This window comes from Homalodisca vitripennis, chromosome 5, assembly GCF_021130785.1.
Source record: "Homalodisca vitripennis isolate AUS2020 chromosome 5, UT_GWSS_2.1, whole genome shotgun sequence".
In the NCBI taxonomy this organism is placed as follows: Eukaryota; Metazoa; Arthropoda; class Insecta; order Hemiptera; family Cicadellidae; genus Homalodisca; species Homalodisca vitripennis.
Window position 1 is genome coordinate 61,401,859 of NC_060211.1, and position 20,300 is coordinate 61,422,158.

At 32.8% G+C, this 20,300-nt stretch overlaps 2 protein-coding genes across 2 annotated transcripts in view; both read right to left on the reverse strand.

The window, feature by feature from the left end:
* LOC124363491 (farnesol dehydrogenase-like) overlaps window positions 1–18,565 on the reverse strand; it is a 52,601-nt gene extending 34,036 nt beyond the window's left edge. The window contains exons 1-5 of the mRNA XM_046818739.1: window positions 18,429–18,565; window positions 13,297–13,478; window positions 11,016–11,184; window positions 7,624–7,703; window positions 6,368–6,511 (exon numbers count right to left, since the gene is read on the reverse strand). Of these exons, the coding sequence (XP_046674695.1) occupies window positions 6,368–6,511; window positions 7,624–7,703; window positions 11,016–11,184; window positions 13,297–13,428 (525 nt within the window). The 5' untranslated portion in view covers window positions 13,429–13,478; window positions 18,429–18,565. The remainder of the gene's footprint in view (window positions 1–6,367; window positions 6,512–7,623; window positions 7,704–11,015; window positions 11,185–13,296; window positions 13,479–18,428) is intronic.
* Window positions 4,291–11,152, reverse strand: LOC124362280 (farnesol dehydrogenase-like). The gene is made up of 5 exons (XM_046816636.1): window positions 11,016–11,152; window positions 8,027–8,154; window positions 7,624–7,753; window positions 6,368–6,511; window positions 4,291–4,579 (listed from the first exon to the last, which is right to left on the reverse strand). Exons 2-5 carry the CDS (start codon window positions 8,152–8,154, stop codon window positions 4,538–4,540), a joined length of 444 nt encoding a protein of 147 aa, XP_046672592.1. The 5' UTR covers window positions 11,016–11,152; the 3' UTR covers window positions 4,291–4,537.
* Window positions 18,566–20,300: the final 1,735 nt, after the last annotated feature.

Below are 20,300 nucleotides of genomic sequence, written 5' to 3' on the forward strand. Positions count from 1 at the left end.
TTTCCTTCTTAAGAAGACAATCTACAACATAGAAGAGTTCAAAGAAGCTGTATAAACTCTCTCTCTATATGTATATGTATATCTTACTTTATATTCTATTGTAAAACTTGACAAAATTACTGTACTTAATGTTCATGTAATAAAGATATTTGAATTTGAATTTGAATTCTTGGGTTGGGAGTGACGTAGATTGTGGCGATTTTGGGGGCTATATGTTTTTGAAAAGATGGAGATTTTCTGTAACAAAGATATAAATTGATCGGTATGTTAGAACTTAGGCCTCCCTAAAAATCATTCATGAAGTTCTTCGAGGTTTCCCAAAAACCACTCAACCTGTATAAGCCCATGGACATGAAGGTGGCCGGAATTTTTCTTTTACATACACATCCTGTATCTACAAACTGTCGATACCATCTGTGAATGTTCCACCCATTCAGAGGATCAATTTGGTACCTCGACCTGAAATGTCTTTACACTGTAATCACAAATTAGACTTAGTTTTTGTAATTTTGTTTTGGTTTGATACATGTGTAATTTCTGTGAAATCACTTCTTTCAGAAAGGTATGACCATATATTATTAATTCCTCTCACTCCAATGTCATGTAACTTTTGGAGCAAAATGGAATGCAACACAGTGAAATGTGTTTGACATGACCATAAAGATTCTCTACACTTTCACCTCTATCGATAGACTCTATTATAGGTTCTAAAAATGAAACTGCTGCAGACAAAACTGACTTCCCTTGATGAAATCTGTGTTGCAAGTTATCAAGGACAGATGATGTTTTTCTAATATTCATAAAATCACGTGCACATGACTTTTTCATATATTTTTGAAATTACTAAACACAAAGATACTAGCCTGTAATTTACATATCTTTGTCATTGCCTTTTTTGTGTATAGGTATTATTTAAGATAGTTTAAGCTTCTAAGGAAATATGTCTGATACTAGAGAAGAATTAACCAAATGAACTAAAACTATACACAATTGTGATTTAGCTGCTATTATCACTGTCACTGGGATCTCATCATGTCCACTTGAGGGTTTACTTATGAAAAAAATCAATAATACCGCTTATCTCATGTTGACTAAAGGTTTTACAAGGGGTTTATAGCGGAAGATTTGCTCGTAGCACTGGTTATTTGTACTATTGTGCTGTTGTTGTTGACTTGGAATGCTAATCAACTGAGTCTTACACAACTTATTCTGAACTAAGTTGACAAAATAGTCATTAAAGTCACCACTTATCTTAGCAGGATGGAGTTTTCCCATCCAAAATAATGTTGTAATTTTGAATTTTTGTATATATTTTTATTTTCAATTTCTGAGTTTAAAAATGTCCAAGTTGTTTTAGCAATGTAATCTGAATTCAATATGCGCTTATAAAAAAAGACTTAGTTTTTTCATGCTTTTTTATGAATTTTAGATTTAATTTTTAAAGTTGATAAAGGTTCTGTAATTTTTATTGACAGCTTGTTTTTCTAAAGTTAATAAGGCTCTTCTTTTGTTCTATAAAAAAATATAAATTTAAAGAATAATATAAAATTAAATACCGTATAAAGAATAAATTTGTTATCCAAAATGTTCTATCCAGATTTTTATTGAAATTATTTTTGGAAAAGAAGAATTAAAGTAATGCATAAAAGTTTGTAAAACCTAATTAGATATAGTAGATGTTAAACCAATCTCCCACTTCCTAACTTTTAACAAAACTATTGATATTTTCTTTGAACAATTGATGTGTTATTGTGCTAGATTTTGATTTTTCTAACAGCTGGTATTCACCCAGCAAGGATTCACTTCTGGCTGGTAAATACCTTCCAATTGAACCTACCACTGGGCACAGCAAAAACCAATGTGTCACTTAAATATGAGCAACCTTATTATATCCAGGAGTGGCATATCACTAACCTTAAATGTCAAGATTCTGGGGTGTAAGGATAATTTGATAGGTCTAGTCTACTGCGGGAGATGACTGTTGGAGTTTGGTGGGGTTTGCTGAGCCTCAACAAGGGTATGCCACCCCCTGCCTGATTTGACTGGAGAGGCTGGTTCAAATCTGGCCTCCCCTTCTTCAGAGGGGACATGACTTTGAAATTAGTGCCCTAATTCTTCCTCATGGATATGAGTAGAAGGTGGCCCCAACCCTCTAACCTTACCCATCCTGAAGTCCTGTCACTTCGGAAGCAGCGCTAAGGTTCTTATAGGACTAAGTGCAATTTATAAGCTTGTCCTAAGAGAGAGAAAAAAAACAAAATCAAAAATAAAACAGCTGGCATTAATGGATAACTCTAGGAGATGTCCATCATGATCAAATAAAGTTGTAAAAATGCTTTCAATTTTTAACTGATTGGCAGGTATGCTTGTCAGAAAATTGTCTAAAATTTACATGGAATTGGGACAGACTCTAGTAGGAAAATATACTAACTAATTTATACCATGGCTTTTTAGAATATTTTTAATCTCAGGTGCTCTTTAGAATTGATTAATATGTTAATATTAAATTTATGTTACCTGCAAAAATCAGATTATTGTAACATAAATATTAAAAGGTTTAATTTACCTATAATTCAAAAGCATTACTGCTGGGTGATCGATATATCCCTACTGGTGTACATTTATAAAACTCAACAGAATATTCAAATGTTTATCTTCCAAAATTCCAGTCACTATCAGGATGACCACCTGCCTCCACTTCACACATGTGTTTGAAAGTAAAGGTATACCACCCTTTGTGGTTGAATCTCTACAGTGACAAGCATTGATTAATTAGTTATTTAAATGTAGTCTTTCTGTTAATTTTGATTTCAGATTATGTTCAGATAAAACTATTATTTTTGAATTTAGCTCATCCAAAGTAACTTGCAATGCTTCTGCATTCGCCACAAAACTTTTTATACTCTGAAAGAAGATTTTCAATGATTTGTTATGTTTTTGTGGTATATTATAAATTGAGGATTCGCTTAAATTGGAATTTCTTTTTGTTCGACTAATAAGTTTAAAGTGAAGTCAAGAGGCCCCTCTAAAGAATCAGCTGAATTTCTAAGAGCATGACTGCTTAAGATTTTTTGTTCAAAACATTTTTAAATTACTACCAACATGTTTTTGATTTTCCTCTTCGCTATTTGGAGTGTTGAAGCCCCGAAATCCATCTGAAAGTCAAGAAGTGCTGGTCTGGTGGTCTGTGGTCAGGGGTAGGCAGCAATGGTGGACAGTCAATCTGTGGACTGGAGATCGGAGCTCCCCAGTGATACTAGTGTCACAGTTTGAGATGGTTGAACCGCCTCTTTCTCCAAGCCACACACAGCGTCTTTCTTGGTCCTCATTGCCATTTCCAGTTCATATTCGAGTTTTTCAATTACATTCAAATGTCTATTTTTTCACTTGCATGTAGATTTTCCTTCATGCACAATAATACAAATTTTCATGATATAATAAACGTTTATATTTAGGGTACCCAGAAGAGGACCAAAATAGTATTTTTCTGTATGCTAATGATGCAAAATAACTGGAAATTCAACTGATTACATAAAAATAACAGCTACAAAAACTAGTTTTCTCATAACCAAAACTTTCTTTCAAATACAAACTGCTGCTTAGTTAATAAAAACTAACATTATGTATTTTATGAGAAAAACCTAATATAAGTTGATCTTTTAGCTGTGTACCTTGTTGAGTTGAAGTCAAAAAGAATCAATGCACATATATGGTACATTAGGCTCTACTACCATGTTTATCATGTTGCTGACAGACTTTTGCCTGGTTTGTGCCTTAAATAATTTTGTATATTAAAATACATTTTACAAAAATATACTATTTAAACATTATATTATAAATTATTTGGGCTAAATATCTGTGGTAGATCATCAATAATAAACATGAACCAATCATGGTCTTGACATAAAAAATACTAATATTATGTTAATTTTACATTAGAACAAAACTGTTTAATACAAATTTGAATTCTAAATATACCAATTTCAGTAAATGACCTGGTTTCTATAAAAGATTTATAAATGGCTATTATATTGACATAATAATCTTTTCTACTGGCCATAAACATTATCAATGAAATAAGTACCATATTGAAAACATTCTAAACTTACATATTAATAATTGCTAAATTCTCTTTATAAATACTTAAATGTACACTCTGCTGCTATGCAGTTGGAAAGGATTTACTCTAATCAATGATAGACCCTAAACCATTATATTACAATATGGCAAAAGTTGAACTAATAAAATGAATTAAAAGTCTGTAAGGGGTTAAATATTAAATAGAAAAAATTAACAAGAGTATGTTTTTTTATTAACAAGGAGGAATCAGGATCACCAAACATCAAAATTAGACTTTTGGTTATAACACATTTTTTTTAGAGTCCTTCAACATAAATGTATATGCGTACCGTATAGTATATAAGCAAACTATATCAATGTCATAAATATTAGGTAGAGTAAGAGAGCCAAATGCATAAATAAATGCATGAGAGCCATGTGTAGATGAAAGCAGGTTGACCGGTAAAAGTAAACCATATTAAATTCTTTCTTGAACTGGCCGAATAATTAGCTCGGTGACCTAAAACAAATAAAAATAATTATTACAATAAAAAATGGGGTATTCTAAATGGATTTTTGAGATCAAAGAGGTCTTTATTGATTTGTTTTAAAGATGAGGTGAGGCCTTTCTCATATTTAATGATTTCCTTCAGGGAAATAGGCTGCTGCAGTCTCACTCTGAAGACAGTCAACAAGTTCAATAAGAAACATTGTTTTAAGACATTTTTCTTTTCTTTGCTCGACCAAATCTTTTCTGATACCATACTATATTCAGTACTATTTAGAACATGTTTTAGTGATGGAGTTACTCCTATTTTCCAATTGGTTTAAGTTATGATAAATAATTGGGTTTTAAAGTATTAAATTTTAATGGTAATGTGAACTATCGTGTAGATATGGCTGAGCCCAGGACCAATTCTGATTGGCGTGCCAATTTGCATTCTAGATGAAGCATTTTTGATCAAAGCATTTGAGGATTTTTTACTGTACTGTTGGAACATCCAAAGATAAAAATATCCATGCGAACCTATATTCTCTGAGTAGTCTTTAGTAGTTGAATACCTTTTTAGCTCGTGTTAACTAGTTCATCTATTGCTTTGATCACACTTGGAATATTTCTTATTACAAGCCAAACTGCTTCTATTCTTGAGCCTAATCTTGCATCTGATTCTCGAAGTAAGGTGCATCCAGTTATCTTATGCTTGTCTTCCAACTACATGGACTTACATTCTGATGACACACCCAAATAATGTTAATGCCTCTATGGAATATTAAGATGAATTAACTCCAACCAAATAAAAAGGTTCAATTACACTTGTACTATAAATAATTAATTCTTTTCTTTAATTATTGTATAATAGTCCTTTTTAGGGGTGGATTATGCAATACTTGTAAGAACCGGATAGTACAGTAGAATAGGGTAGGTGAACCTTTACCTAGGCCTACCTTTTTTTTGTTTCACTTAACGATGGCAAATGTCCGGAAAAATCCTGTTTCCTTCACTTTACCTAGGGTTTGAAATGGACAGGTGGATTTAAGGTGGGCAGTAGGTAGGTAGGCTTATGACATTGAATGGTTAAATTACTATTTTGTAACCATATAGGTATCAAGAGTTAAGCTGGAACAGTCTGACCTAGTTTTAACACTTTTATTTGTTAAAAAAATTGCTCAAAGTCCATTCAAAGACAATTTTTTAAAGAAAATGAAAATAGGCATTATTTCTATCTTTCCACAAGTAGTTGAAAGTATTTGAAGCATAATTTAAAAGTATCATATAATTGGTCACAAAAAAGAGTGGTTGAAGATAGGCATATGAATTTTTAAAGCATGATGTATAAGAAAAGTGACTGATTTTGTGTTCGATTAATGCAGTTTTTAGCTGGTTTATTTTTATAAAAATGCATAAATTCCCTTCTTTAAATACCTATAACTTATTGTGGAGTGATTCTTTCTATTTCCTACTGCCCAGGATTTTAAAATTTAAAAAATTATCCCAACCAAAAATCATATCCACCACTTGAAAATGCAGTACTCCCTTCCTCTCTAAAACTTGAAGAGTTTGAAATACTCTATTGTATTGATTAATTGGAGATAGCCAGCGAGTTTGGAATTTCAATGAAATAATTTGTTTCAGCTGGCAGGGCTTTTGATAAGAAGACCTGTATTTGGAATGCATACTGCATTCTCTCAGTCTGGTAGGGTAGTTTTTAGATCAGCTTATAAGGGTACTGCTGTTATTACAGCTTAACTGTTAATGTAATATTGTTTAATTTTACACTATGGTACATTATCCAAGTGTGTGTATTACCTGAACATTAGGAGGTGTGCCGAGGACATAATGGACAGCATCTGCGATGTCCTTGGCATTGAGAGGTTCAAAGAATATGTTCAGCTCTTTGCCTTCTTTGAATGAATCAAGCATCGGTGTAGCTACTAAACCTGGACTTATATTCTGAAATAGATCATTCTTATCAGAATCTTATGGAGTAAATTCAATAACAGAAGAGTAGTTATTTTATTCTTCTCAAAGAAGTGATCCAACTATTATGAGGATTTCCAGGAACACTAACAATAGAATATCAATATTACTACATTACAGATTTATAATAACTTACTTCATCACACTTTAAAATGATATATTGTGTAAAGAAGCTGCCTGATTGATTGGATGAAACTTAAATTTAGAGATGTTTAAACATAAAAAAGTAATTATTCTTAATCCAGAAAGTATTCCATTCAGTACTTGATGAAAACTATCAGTTAGATAAACATGATTTAAACATTTAAAGTTAGTTTAAGAAATATTTACATTCTGTACTAATAGTGCATAGCCTAGGTGGTGTAGGTTGTGATCTTGGGGTATGCAATCATATTAGAGGGTTATAGATTATTCCATTTTTAAATGCAAGCATAAAAAGCAAATTTTAATTTTAGAGCAACTAATTTTTATTTATTTTGTTCAACACTAATTTCTTTGTATTTCACAGGAACGCAGCATTAATACTGTACTGATTGTTTTAAATATCCATTCTACTCTTATGTGTTATTGCAAAATGTTGAGGGTGTAGTGCACTTCCTTGCTCCACCATATATCCACCCATGTAATAATGAACAAATTCATAGTATTTTTTGTATATACAAATTTGTTGAATAAGGAGAATTCTATTATACTGTACATAGTATCTATAGTGTAGCAGAACATTTAACAATTATAAACTTCAGCTAATTTGTACAATTTATATCAAATTATTTCATATAAGTTACATCTCTTTGTATCTTTAATAGTTAATAAAACTTTAAAAAATGTTTTGGTTGAAATTATGTTTGTTGGAAAAATAATTAAAGTGTTCCTTGTATAAAAAATATTTAATCTCTTTGAAGGGTTGAAAAAAGATAATAGAATACACAAAGAATTGTACGTGTAGAAATAAAATGATGTCTCGCAGTAGAAAATTTGTTTTGAGCTATAATAAAAAAGGTTGAAATAATTTTCGTTAAAGAATAATTAATAATACTAAATTAATAATGGTGAAATGTGAATATTAGAGTACATACTGGACTTACTGTAACTTTAATTTTAGACTTTTGTGATGCAAGATCCATTCTAAGACCTTCACTGATGACCTTGGCTGCATGCTTAGATGCTGAATATGGAGCAATACCAGGAAGGTTTGGAATCCAATGAGAGCAAATGCTGGAAAAAACAAGAAAATAATGATGATGGATACGCTGTGAATGAAAATTTTATAAGTTATAAAATCCTTTATAATATGTGATGACTGGCTGCACATTCAGAAAAACCACAGAGCCTTTAATGATTAATTAAGTGAATTGAATATTGTTTATAAAATGTTGGACATTAGTTTATGTGGTGAAATATATTCTTTTCAGAAGTTTATGGATCTGTCGCCTATTGTCTATCACAGCTCAATACTTACATGGCTACATTTTAAATGTTTTAACTTGCCTGTTAATGTTGATTATATGACCATCAATGTTACGTGCTCTCATTGATTTGACTGCTTCTCGTGCACACGCTCCAGCAGCAAAAACATTCAGTTTCAAATATCTTACGCCAATCTTCAAGGTTGCCATCTAAAAATTACAAAGATTGTTTTCAGCATTATCAATAAAGTTACAAATAGTATAGTTCGTGTAGTGTGCTACGTTTTTTTGACATTGTAATTTTGCCATCTAAAAGCTACTAAGATATCAGCACTTATCTTCTTGTACCATCTAAAAGTTTTAAAATGGTAAAACTTCATGTTGACATTAAAAATTACAAATATTACAGTCTTTGAAGCTAATTATAACAATATTCTCTTATTTTTAAATTAAGATTTTCAATTCAACCCATTCATGTAAATATACAAACTGAGTGACCTTGTACTACAACAGGGGTCTGAGTGGAAAAGTTTTTCTGTATGCTGATGTACAGTGCTGTAACTACAGGGGAGTTGAGGGGGTAAAACCCCACTCCAAAAGGACTCAAAATTAAAAAAATTAGAACAGTAATCCAACATGTTTGAAATACAGCAGTAAATGCAGGGCCACTCAGAAAAATTTTGTGGGCCGGGGCAAAGTTTTGGCCTGTACCCCCCTCCCATTCAAAGCCAATTTTCTACTTGTGACTAGGGGTGGGTAAAATACTGCGGAACAGTTGTTTTGGAACGGTTACACGGTTTCAGATTGCAACTGTTGTCTGATATTGTTAGTTGCAGTTGCAAGCTTGATTGTGGTATTGAGGAGTCGATGGTACAACTGAGTGAGTGGCTGCTGAAACTATTGCAACTGTTGTGGAGGATTAAGCTATGCCTACTTGTGACACCAAACATTAATATCTCTTTATTAAGTGTCCAAATTATGTATTCAGGTTAAATATATACTTAGTTTAGTATAAATAATATGGTTGTTTAAAGAATACATATTAAAACACACTATCAAATAAAATCAATTTAATTTCACAAAATAAATTTCAAAATAAACTTATTTGGAAATCAGACATAGTGTTAAGTTTAATTTATTTTAGTGTTTTACCATGACAGACCTAATTTCTTAAAGTAAAAATATACATTTCCTGATAAAGATTAAATGAATCAATTTGATTTGATCAAACTGAGCTTTTCTTTATCTTGCTAACAATGCTAAATGATTTTTATTCGTTGAAGCAGTCATTAATTACCTGGTCAAGAAAGAGAGAGTGCTCATGTTTAGTTCTCAACTAGTGATTAAGTCTATTTGAGTTAAGTTGTGATTGACCTTAAGCGGAATATTTTATTGGTCTAAATGCTACTTCATTAGATACTGTGGTAAGTGGGACAAGCATTAAACGCATAAGTACATACTATTTTATAAGTTAAGTTAAGTTTAGACCTTCTTACAAAGATTTGACTCTGCAAACTCCATAAAAAAGAAGTTCGACTCTGTGAAGTCCCTCCTGCAGATATTCTTTTGTAAATCTAAAGGATATGCAGATGCTACCCTATGCTATGTTATTCTATTTGTTTTCTACAGAAACTATGCTCAGTGGTGTAGGGTCATCTACGCCTGAATTATAATCATTCTCTCTATGTTTGACATATAGTGAGATCAACAATGGTGAAAACACTCTTGAACACTGAGATGTTCGTTCAGCTGTCATTTGTTACAGACAGCACGGTATCTGTAAGACCTTCTGGTGTGAAAACATATTAGTCTTCAGCAGTTTCATATCTTAGACTAGTCACTTTTAGTTTTGATTATACTAGTTAAACAACTAATACATTCATGATCATCTTTAAGTTCAAGTTCAATCTTTTTTTATTTCAAAAACAAAACACCAAAAATATGACACAAATATTGTTGAAAATTATTTAAGTATTCTTTGCTATACCTGCACAAGGGCTGATTTCAAAACTTTGAACAAAGGCTATCTTCAATATTAGACATATAAAAAAATTAATAATAATAAAAGTTTCATGAAATCCCTTGAAACTTGTAAAAAATGTGTCATTATTTGTTGTGTTGTAAAACATTTGTGTTCTGGTATAGAATCTGTTGATTAAAGCTGGGTCTCCACAGCAAGATCAAAATATTTCAAAGATTAAATTGTGTAAGCAATATTTTTCGATGCCGTGTGAACTAGACAACTTCAATGATAAATACGAAATGCCTCAGAAATTTAACTGGACCATTTAGAACAAGCCCACCAGTTGATGATAAAATCAAAATTGCCATTTGAACTAAATAAGTAATAATTTTATGGTGTGAGAATTTGTGTTCAACTTTGCAGACATTATATTTTAGACTGTTTATTTATCTATCTGATTATGAAAAAAACATAAACTTGTGTCTCCCTACATATTCTGTAACTGCCCATAACTAAGATAAGCTTGTTATAAATTCTATTTATATGTAGCCTAGTTTTTATAATTCGGAATTATAAACCTTACAAAGAAGAATAATTATAAAATTAGACTTAGTATGTATTTTAAAATGTTCAGTTAACACTAAAATTTACTGTTTTTATATTACATTATATTTGGTTTATTTTGTAGCTTTTTGACAACGAAAATTCATCTAAATATTAAAGGAATATTTAAGAAATATTTTTATCTTTCTTATATATAGGCCTATACAGTTTTTGTCAAGGGGGCACATTTTTTTCATTAATCTTTCTTAAAATCAATTAAGCTTCTCATACAAATTTAACTAATGTTATAAGTCTTTGACAGGCTTTTACGAACACATGTTACTTTGCTGATTTAAACACATGTGTGACAGACTAAAGACAAATGCAGGTAATGAATGGTCAGCATGCTTGCCCTCCTGCAAAGTTAGAAATTTGGATTCCAGTCCTGGGGGAACAAGTACTTCTTGTTCTTAAAATGTTCTTCTACATTATATATATACTGTTATGTTTCTATTTACAGTTATATTAAAAGGTAGTGTATACAAATATAAAATAAAACACTCACCAGGGATGTAGCTTGTTACAACGACACCTGCATTATTCACCAAAACATCTAAACCACCTAAATTTTCTGTTATCCACTCAAATGCTTTATTAAAATCTTCTTCTTTGGTAATGTCAGCTTTTATTGGATGGAAGGTGCCCAGTTTTCCTTTCAGCTTGTCCTTGATTTCCTGAAAATGTATGATTTTACTTTCATTTTTGTAGGGTGCAATACCTTTGATCATTATTTTTACATTATATTAAAAAAAATTAAAATAAAATAACATTAGTTAAAAAATATGGGATGGTAATCTATTAGTTCAAAATTCAGTTTGATTTAATGAAAAGAGATATAAAATATTAATACATGCATAGATTGGTAGATATTAAAAAAGGTTTCTACTCCGCCTACCTTAGTCTTCTTATTCTATTTTCTATCAGTTGTCATGTCAGAGTTTACATTATAATCTGTCTTAGCATGCAATTTTACATAAAATGTTAAGATATGGTAGCTTCTGTAACAATGGATATTTTAAGGTCATTATACAGGGTGTTTCCTAAAGGTGTTCCAATATTTTGGTATTTTGTTCTAGACGTGAAAATGAGCAAAACACTTCATATGGAGGTATGTCCTAAAACGTTTAGTTTTCCATCTATCTGTCTGTATGTAATTTTTTACCAAAGAAGTTATGTCTTTTATACCAGTAAAGATAAAGTTATGACACTTTGCAGTTGTGTTGGCATTTTTTATGCCCATTTGAGAAAAAATATGAACAAATTATCTTTACCCGTTTCAAAATGGCAGCTAATCATAAATTTTGATGTAAAATCCGCAAAATCGATACCCTGTATGAAAACTTTACAAGAATATTAAAATGTTGTAAACTTTATTCTAAATCTAACAGTGGTTGTTTCATTAAAATCACATAAAAAACAACTGATTAGTACTATTAAACATAATACCATGTTTTACACACTACACAACAGGAAGTATAGTTTTCTAAACTGTTTTACATTGAACAGCTGATTTAAAGTCAATGAGCTGATTAATGTGAACAGCTGTTTTATTTCTTCTGTATTGTAAAAGTTGTTTTGCCTCCATTAAAATTACTTTAGTATAATGTATTGTTTGTTTTAATTAGTTTCTTTTCATGAGCAACAGGAATGGCAAATAATGATATTACCAATCTTACCAACTCAGAAATAAACAACTTTTAATAGCTTAAATAAATAAAAATTATTTAGCAAGAAAGGTCTCACAAGCTGTTATAAATTGGCAGATTAATCTCCATTCAGGATAATACCTATCTAATATTATTTAGATATTCTACTACTCATCACAGTCATCAGAGTGTTAAGTAGAGTGCATACACTTTTAAATTAGGTATAATTAACTTGCAGGTATTGTGTTACGAAATTATAAGTGCTGTTTTCATAAAACTATTAAAAAGCCGTGAGAGTTGGCTTTCTTAGTGATTATCGCCTAGGTACCTTTAACGTGGGAGCTTTAAGGCCCGTATTCCAGTAGTCGATTTGGCAGCGCGCGGCAGAATCTGACGCCGCATGGTCACAAAATTGGTTTCATGGCAAAACGCCACTGTTCTACCGTTCTACTCTGAATTCATTCTAATTTTCAACACCTTGCAGTTATGTGTTTAAGTATTTTGTGTCCTTTTATTCACCGCTGAACGCAAAATACTACAAATTTTGTAACTAATGTTATATGACAAATTCCGGAAGCTGAAGTTTTTCTAACACTTCGTCTAACAGCAGAGGACCTGGAATATTTTTCATGTCATTTGTTTTTCATGCAACGGTATCTGGTTGCTACTGGTGGTTCCATAGTATCCTGCTTAATTATCTCGCTTTCCATAGTTCATCAGTTGATTGTAGTTTTGTAAATGATATTCTGAAATGAAATTTTTATTTGGTGTAATTTTTTGACGTAATAAAATTATAGTTAAATGTATTTTTTAATGTTCATGTACGAGTAACTATTGGTCACTATGAACGTTAAAAAATACATTCAACTGTAGTTTTATTACGTCAAAAAATAACACCAAATAAAAATGAATTTCATTTCAAAATATTTTTCACAAAACTACAATCAACTGATGAACTATGGAAAGCGTGATACTTAAGCAGGATACTAAGGAACCACCAGTAGCTACCAGATACCGTTGCATGAAAAACAAATGACATGAAGAAAATTCCAGGTCCTCTGCTGTTTGTGAACTACTGACTGATTTGACCAATCAAAACTACTCCAAGTTTGGTTAAAGTTGCTTCTTCTAACAACTTACAAGCAAATGGTCTTCCCTCCTGGCCAGACCCACCACTACCATGCCACTCTCCACCAGGTTCTCCACTATGGCAGCTCCTATACCAGCACTGGCTCCCGTCACAACAGCAACTCGTCCCTGCCACCTTTCCATATTTGCTCAGTTCTGTATTTTAAGGATCAGGGGACTAATTAGTTTTAAACCTGCAAATAAAAAAAAACGCAAATAAATTATTTTAAATAAGATGATTTACTTTAACAAAGCAATCACAGAATATTTAAATTTAAAAACAAGCATGATTATATGTTTATTGGATTTGTATCACATCGCGTTAAGAAAGAGATGTATTTATTACTACTTTGGGAGGAGATATAATCTATACTTTATACAGGCTAGTTGCGTTTTAGATTTACTCAGGCTCGAATGCCTACTACGTGAACATTGTAGATTGTTACTACGTCAGGATTACAAACACTAGTCAGGATACCTCAGTATAGAGCTACTGACTGCATGATAGCCAGGCCCGGATTACCACCTCTTAGCTCCCTAAGCTACACTTTTGAATTACGCCCCCTTTGAGCCAACCTCACCGCAATCCGCCTCCTCACTCAGATTCACACTAAAAATAAAACCATATCTTCTCCTTTGACCTTCAAAACGCGCATTGTTTTGAAGGTGTTGTTTTGATATTAGGTTATTATTACTCGTTAAAGTACCATTAAACAAAAGAAAAGTTTGTTAAAAAAGATTGAAAACAGGTTTTTTCAAATGAAGAAAATAAGCATAATTAATTGTTATTATTGTAAATAGAGTTATGTAAAAAATAAATAGTAATTTATAATAGAATAGACATAAATTTATTTATTGTCATAATGCAAACTGAGTAAAATCACTTTAGGTTAGAATAATTGTAATCAATTATTGATTATTACACAGCATTAATTTCGATGGACAATAAAGTCGTTATTATCATAGTTCTCCATGAACTAAACTTATTTAAATATTAAATTAGGCTGTTTGTATTTTGTTACATACGTCTCAGCTGATGTGTTCGTCATTGGGGTAGAGAGAAACATCCTCAAGAAGATTTCTACATTAGGATAAATTTCCCGTAGGCCACTTTCTTTAAGCCATTTGCAGAGATAGTGGATTTTTAGTTTCAATGTTGTTGGCTATGAAGTGTGATTTCAGATGAACAAGTTCTTCAAAAATTTAAGGCTCTAAATCATTATGTAAAACATCAACAAGTTTTTTTACTTTCAATTTCTAGTTGTTATGTCGTTCGTTGAAGTCCACAGTGTTATGATTGCTCAAAACTTGTCTGTAAACTTCTCGTAGGCAATTGTCCCCATTTTGATCTCTTCAGTTAAGTTATCAATCATGGATAAACAATGTATTCACACTGAATTCACTCTATTCAGTCTCGTCCGGAAAAGCAAACTTTGCCGGCTTAATATTCGTTAGCTTGACGTTTTCTGGTTGTTTTTAGTTTTTCGTCAAGTTTATACATGTTTTTTTCGCAAACATCTAGTGCTTTGCTTTCATACATATCAAATTGCTCTCTGACTTCTCCAAAGAAATGTATCAGTGACTTGAAAACTTGTACCATGTCAGCTAACAATTAAGTCTTCATTTTGGACATATTTGTTAACTTTATGCAGCCTAAGTAGAATAGTTCCCCATAAATGAGCTATTACAGCGGTTTCTAACCGCTTCAATGTTTTGGTCAGACCTCTTGCTTCCGCCCGGGTACCTTTTTTATCTGGGTCGCCCACCAACTCTTCAAGAGCTTTAATGGCTACAGACCATTCTTCTTGTAAAGCTCTCACGGCGTCATACCTATTAGACCATCTTGCCGTGGAAAGACTTTTTGTTGTTAATTAGTGCATTTTTACTAATCTAATACTGTCCATCTATATATTAAGATATAAAAATGTATACAACCCTTGAAAGAGTTTAAAGAACAGTACCACTTCCATACAGGAATATACTGCGTGAGTACCAACTAAGTTCAGAGAATGGGTCGCACAAGAGACATATGATGCAAGTGGACTCACTTCAAGAATTCTTGCTTGTAGATCATAATAAATGTGTGAGGCTTTGTCGTAAGATTGTCCGCGGCACTTTATTATGTACAACCCAAAAAGTTGCCGAGCCTCAGCGACAGCTTTAAACCTATCAAAAGCCTTGTGTCCAACTTTTGGCAAGAGCTTAAGAGACTGGCTCTCCACTTTGCTTTACATAGATTATTACAAATGACAACTGATTCACATATGAAATGTCCGCAGTAGAATCCACAACAACTTAAAAGTATTGAGAGTTGCTAGCCTCATTTAAAATGTACGAAGTACTTGTTTCCCAAGTAGCTCAGTAAATTCATCGCACACAGTTGATGAGAGATACGAAGTGTTTCATCTCCCATCATTTCTATATTTTCTAATGTGGACGACCAAAAAAGGGTCAAACTCAGCAAGATCTTCGAGCATTACCATGTAGTCCCCATTTGAATTGGTATCAGATACTTCTTCTAACCCCCGAACGGCAACCCACGAGAAGCTATAGCTATCACTATGACAACTCTTTGTAGTATCATTTCCCAGTAACTCATTTCTTGATGCATCATTTCACTAAGTCTAGAATCAACTTTACCTAATTTTCTCCTTTAAAAAAACAATTACTGTATTGGTTTTGTGGGAAACTGAGTTTTTATATTCTTTGAGTATCAACGATACAGTTTTCCATGCACTAAAAACCTTTTTTACAAAGGACGACTCAGGTTGTGTTTCTAAATGAAAAAGGCGACAAGGACCACAAAAACTGCACTTTTAGTTTCAGGGGCTCTGTTTTGTTTTTCTCCATTCGTCAACTGTCTATTAAAACTATTTATATTAAAACGCCAAGAAAGATTCCTTTACATATTATTTGACTTTGAAATGTCTGGATCATAGCAAAATGTTGCGGGTTCTAAAGTTGTTCCAAGTTGATATGGATACAAAATAAATTTTTACTCGAAATTAGGTTTAATTAAATACAATAAAGCTAGGCCCTAATATAAAACAAACAATCAGAGTAACAACAATTTCACAAAAATATCAAAATAAACAAAACTGTTCATTTATGAATAAAACATATGATTACAAATTAACATATGATCTATTGCAAATCTCCCCAGCTATTTTTTAGTTTGTTGTGGTCCGAGAGATATGCCGGAGGATGTCTGACTCTAGAGAAGATGTCTTTCGCTCACAAAGAATGGGCCGTTGATGACTGACTGAGCTTTGATTTTGTTGTTGAGTAGGCTAGTCCTTAAGATCTGATGGTGGGTTTGATCTCTAGTAACGTCTTCTCTCGCAAATATCTTCATCGTGCCCTGGAATAAGCATGACTTGTGAGCCCTTTGAAAAATCATAGTCACCTAAAGGAGCTAAGTGTTTTAGCGATATTGCCTCTTCTCGACCATCAGGAAGACGAATGTAAGCATAATCAGCATTTCCATCTATAAATGTTACATCTTCCACTAAAGGGTCATATTTAGAGTTATGAATGTAGTGCTTCATCAAAACTGGACCGGATTTCATAAGCTAAGTGGGTGTTGACAATCCGTTACCAGATCGCCTAGGATTTCTAAATATTTTCTCATGAGGCGTGCAGTACATAGGTATATTATGTTATGGAAGTACATAGGAGAGATCACTACGTACATCCAAAACTAATTCCCATTTAGAAATATCCACATTCTTATTTTTGAGAGCCAACTGCACATTTTTCCACTCAATCCCATAATAGCGCTCTGCCTGCCCATTGCCTTGAGGGTTGTAAGGAGGGGTGCGACTAGTGGCAATTCCGTTGCTGAATAAGTACTTACCTTTATTTCTTGTGACATAAATGAGGTTCCTCGGTCAGAATGATTGGATACAGGTGTGCCCAACAGTAAATAATTGTTTGAATTTTGATATTACAGTTTCTGATGAGAGATCTGGGGAAGGACAAGTAAATCAGAATCTGGAATACTCGTCTACAATAGTAAGAATGTAGCGCTTTCTTGAAGATGTTAGCAAGGGTCCTTTGAAGTCAGTTTGTAATCTTCCTAAATCTTGCCATATCGTAACATCATCTAGATAAATTTATGTATCGTTAAGATTTTCAAACTGATTTTTTCATTTTCCTCAGGCTGCTGTTTCCGAGTTAACAGTTTATGACGAGCAAACAATTCATTAAATGGTTTATACTAATGTTTTAGTCAGACTCATTGAGAGCTAAACATTCACTATGCACACAGACTGAAGGTGTAACAAGATTTGTTAATAATTTTAGTTTATTACCTCCATCACACTTCCAAAAAGTTCTTAAAAGTTTTATACCAATGGTCCCAATCTTGAGAAGCAGTGGTAGCTATTTGAATCTAAATTTAGTTTTCAGGCTTGAATAGTTGTTCCATTTTATAGTGTTTAATTAATTTGATATAGATATAACACAAAGAGTTTACCTGAAATTAGGTTTAATTAAGCACAATTGAGCTAAGCTTTTATCTAAAACAAACACGACAAGAGTTACAACAATTTCATAAAACTATTCAAATAAAAAAACTGACCATTTAGAGAATAAAACATATAATTATACGAGATGATCTATTATACAAGTCATTCTTCTTCATATACACTGGTAGTGGAGGAAGAGAGTTCATAAGTAGAGATGCCACTATAGGTAGAGATAAGTAGAGATAGCGCACAGAATAAAGAAACAGATTCATCTATTTTAGGTTTGCCCTCTTGTGGTGATAACCAATTTTTCACACTTTCACTGCACTTTTTTGAGCTTTACAGATTTAATTTTAGCTCTCTTCCTGAACTCAACACCATATGAACATTTTTTGATTGGCTCATTCCTAAATTTGATTAGTTCAAACAATATCATGGGCTTACAAGCCCTCGCTCAGAAAGGTTATGTCAGGTCTGTTGTGGCTGCCTTAAATACATACGATAGAATATCCTATTATAAGAAGTTTAGTAACTTAAAAATAGTTTCAACTTGGCATGCTATGATTATTTATAACACGGAAATTAACATAACAAAAATGTAATGTTACAGTACGCATTGTATATATAATATTAACTAGTGCGAATGCGATAGTAAATAAATATCATATAACTTACCTCACGTTCAGTCAGCAGAAAATGTCAACAATTCACCAACATAAACAATAACAATGACACTTAAAGGTACAAAACGATCTGCGAGGAAAGGGGAGCTGATGCCTCGTCTAGTCGTCTGTATTTCTGTTGAGTCATCGCCTGACGTCTGCCCCATACCAGCTATACCCCCCCCCCCCCCCCCATAATATGCGAGCCTCTAGGCGACAACCTAGGTTGGCCTTATGGGTAATCCGAGCCTGGTGATAGATAGCAAGTTATTTAAAAGTTAGTATGTTACTCACTAGGCAACTGCATAAGATGCTTTACTACGTCAGTAGTACAAACACTAGTTAGGGTCACTCAGTATAAAGCTACAGTAAGGCTACTGACAGCTTGTTAGATTGAAAGAAGTTGTATAATTGTTTTACTACGCAACTAACTCTATAACATGCCTTAATACGTCAGTAGTACAAACACTAGTTAGGATCACTCAGTATATAGCTACAGTAAGGCTACTGACAGCTTGTTAGATTGAAAGAAGTTGTATAATTGTTTTACTACGCAACTAACTCTATAACATGCCTTACTACGTCAGTAGTACAAACACTAGTTAGGGTCACTCAGTATAAAGCTACAGTAAGGCTACTGACAGCTTGTTAGATTGAAAGAAGTTGTATAATTGTTTTACTACGCAACTAACTCTATAACATGCCTTACTACGTCAGTAGTACAAACACTAGTTAGGATCACTCAGTATATAGCTACAGTAAGGCTACTGACAGCTTGTTAGATTGAAAGAAGTTGTATAATTGTTTTACTACGCAACTAACTCTATAACATGCCTTACTACGTCAGTAGTACTAACACTAGTTAGGGTCACTCAGTATAAAGCTACAGTAAGGCTACTGACAGCTTGCTAGATTGATAGAAGTTGTATAATTGTTTTACTACGCAACTAACTCTATAACATGCCTTACTACGTCAGTAGTACAAACACTAGTTAGGGTCACTCAGTATAGAGCTACAGTAAGGCTACTGACAGCTTGCTAGATTGAAAGAAGTTGTATAATTGTTTTACTACGCAACTAACTCTATAACATGTCTTACTACGTCAGTAGTACTAACACTAGTTAGGGTCACTCAGTATAGAGCTACAGTAAGGCTACTGACAGCTTGCTAGATTGAAAGAAGTTGTATAATTGTTTTACTACGCAACTAACTCTATAACATGCCTTACTACGTCAGTAGTACAAACACTAGTTAGGGTCACTCAGTATAAAGCTACAGTAAGGCTACTGACAGCTTGTTAGATTGAAAGAAGTTGTATAATTGTTTTACTAGTTAGGATCACTCAGTATATAGCTACAGTAAGGCTACTGACAGCTTGTTAGATTGAAAGAAAGTTGTATAATTGTTTTACTACGCAACTAACTCTATAACATGCCTTACTACGTCAGTAGTACTAACACTAGTTAGGGTCACTCAGTATAAAGCTACAGTAAGGCTACTGACAGCTTGCTAGATTGATAGAAGTTGTATAATTGTTTTACTACGCAACTAACTCTATAACATGCCTTACTACGTCAGTAGTACAAACACTAGTTAGGGTCACTCAGTATAGAGCTACAGTAAGGCTACTGACAGCTTGCTAGATTGAAAGAAGTTGTATAATTGTTTTACTACGCAACTAACTCTATAACATGTCTTACTACGTCAGTAGTACTAACACTAGTTAGGGTCACTCAGTATAGAGCTACAGTAAGGCTACTGACAGCTTGCTAGATTGAAAGAAGTTGTATAATTGTTTTACTACGCAACTAACTCTATAACATGTCTTACTACGTCAGTAGTACTAACACTAGTTAGGGTCACTCAGTATAGAGCTACAGTAAG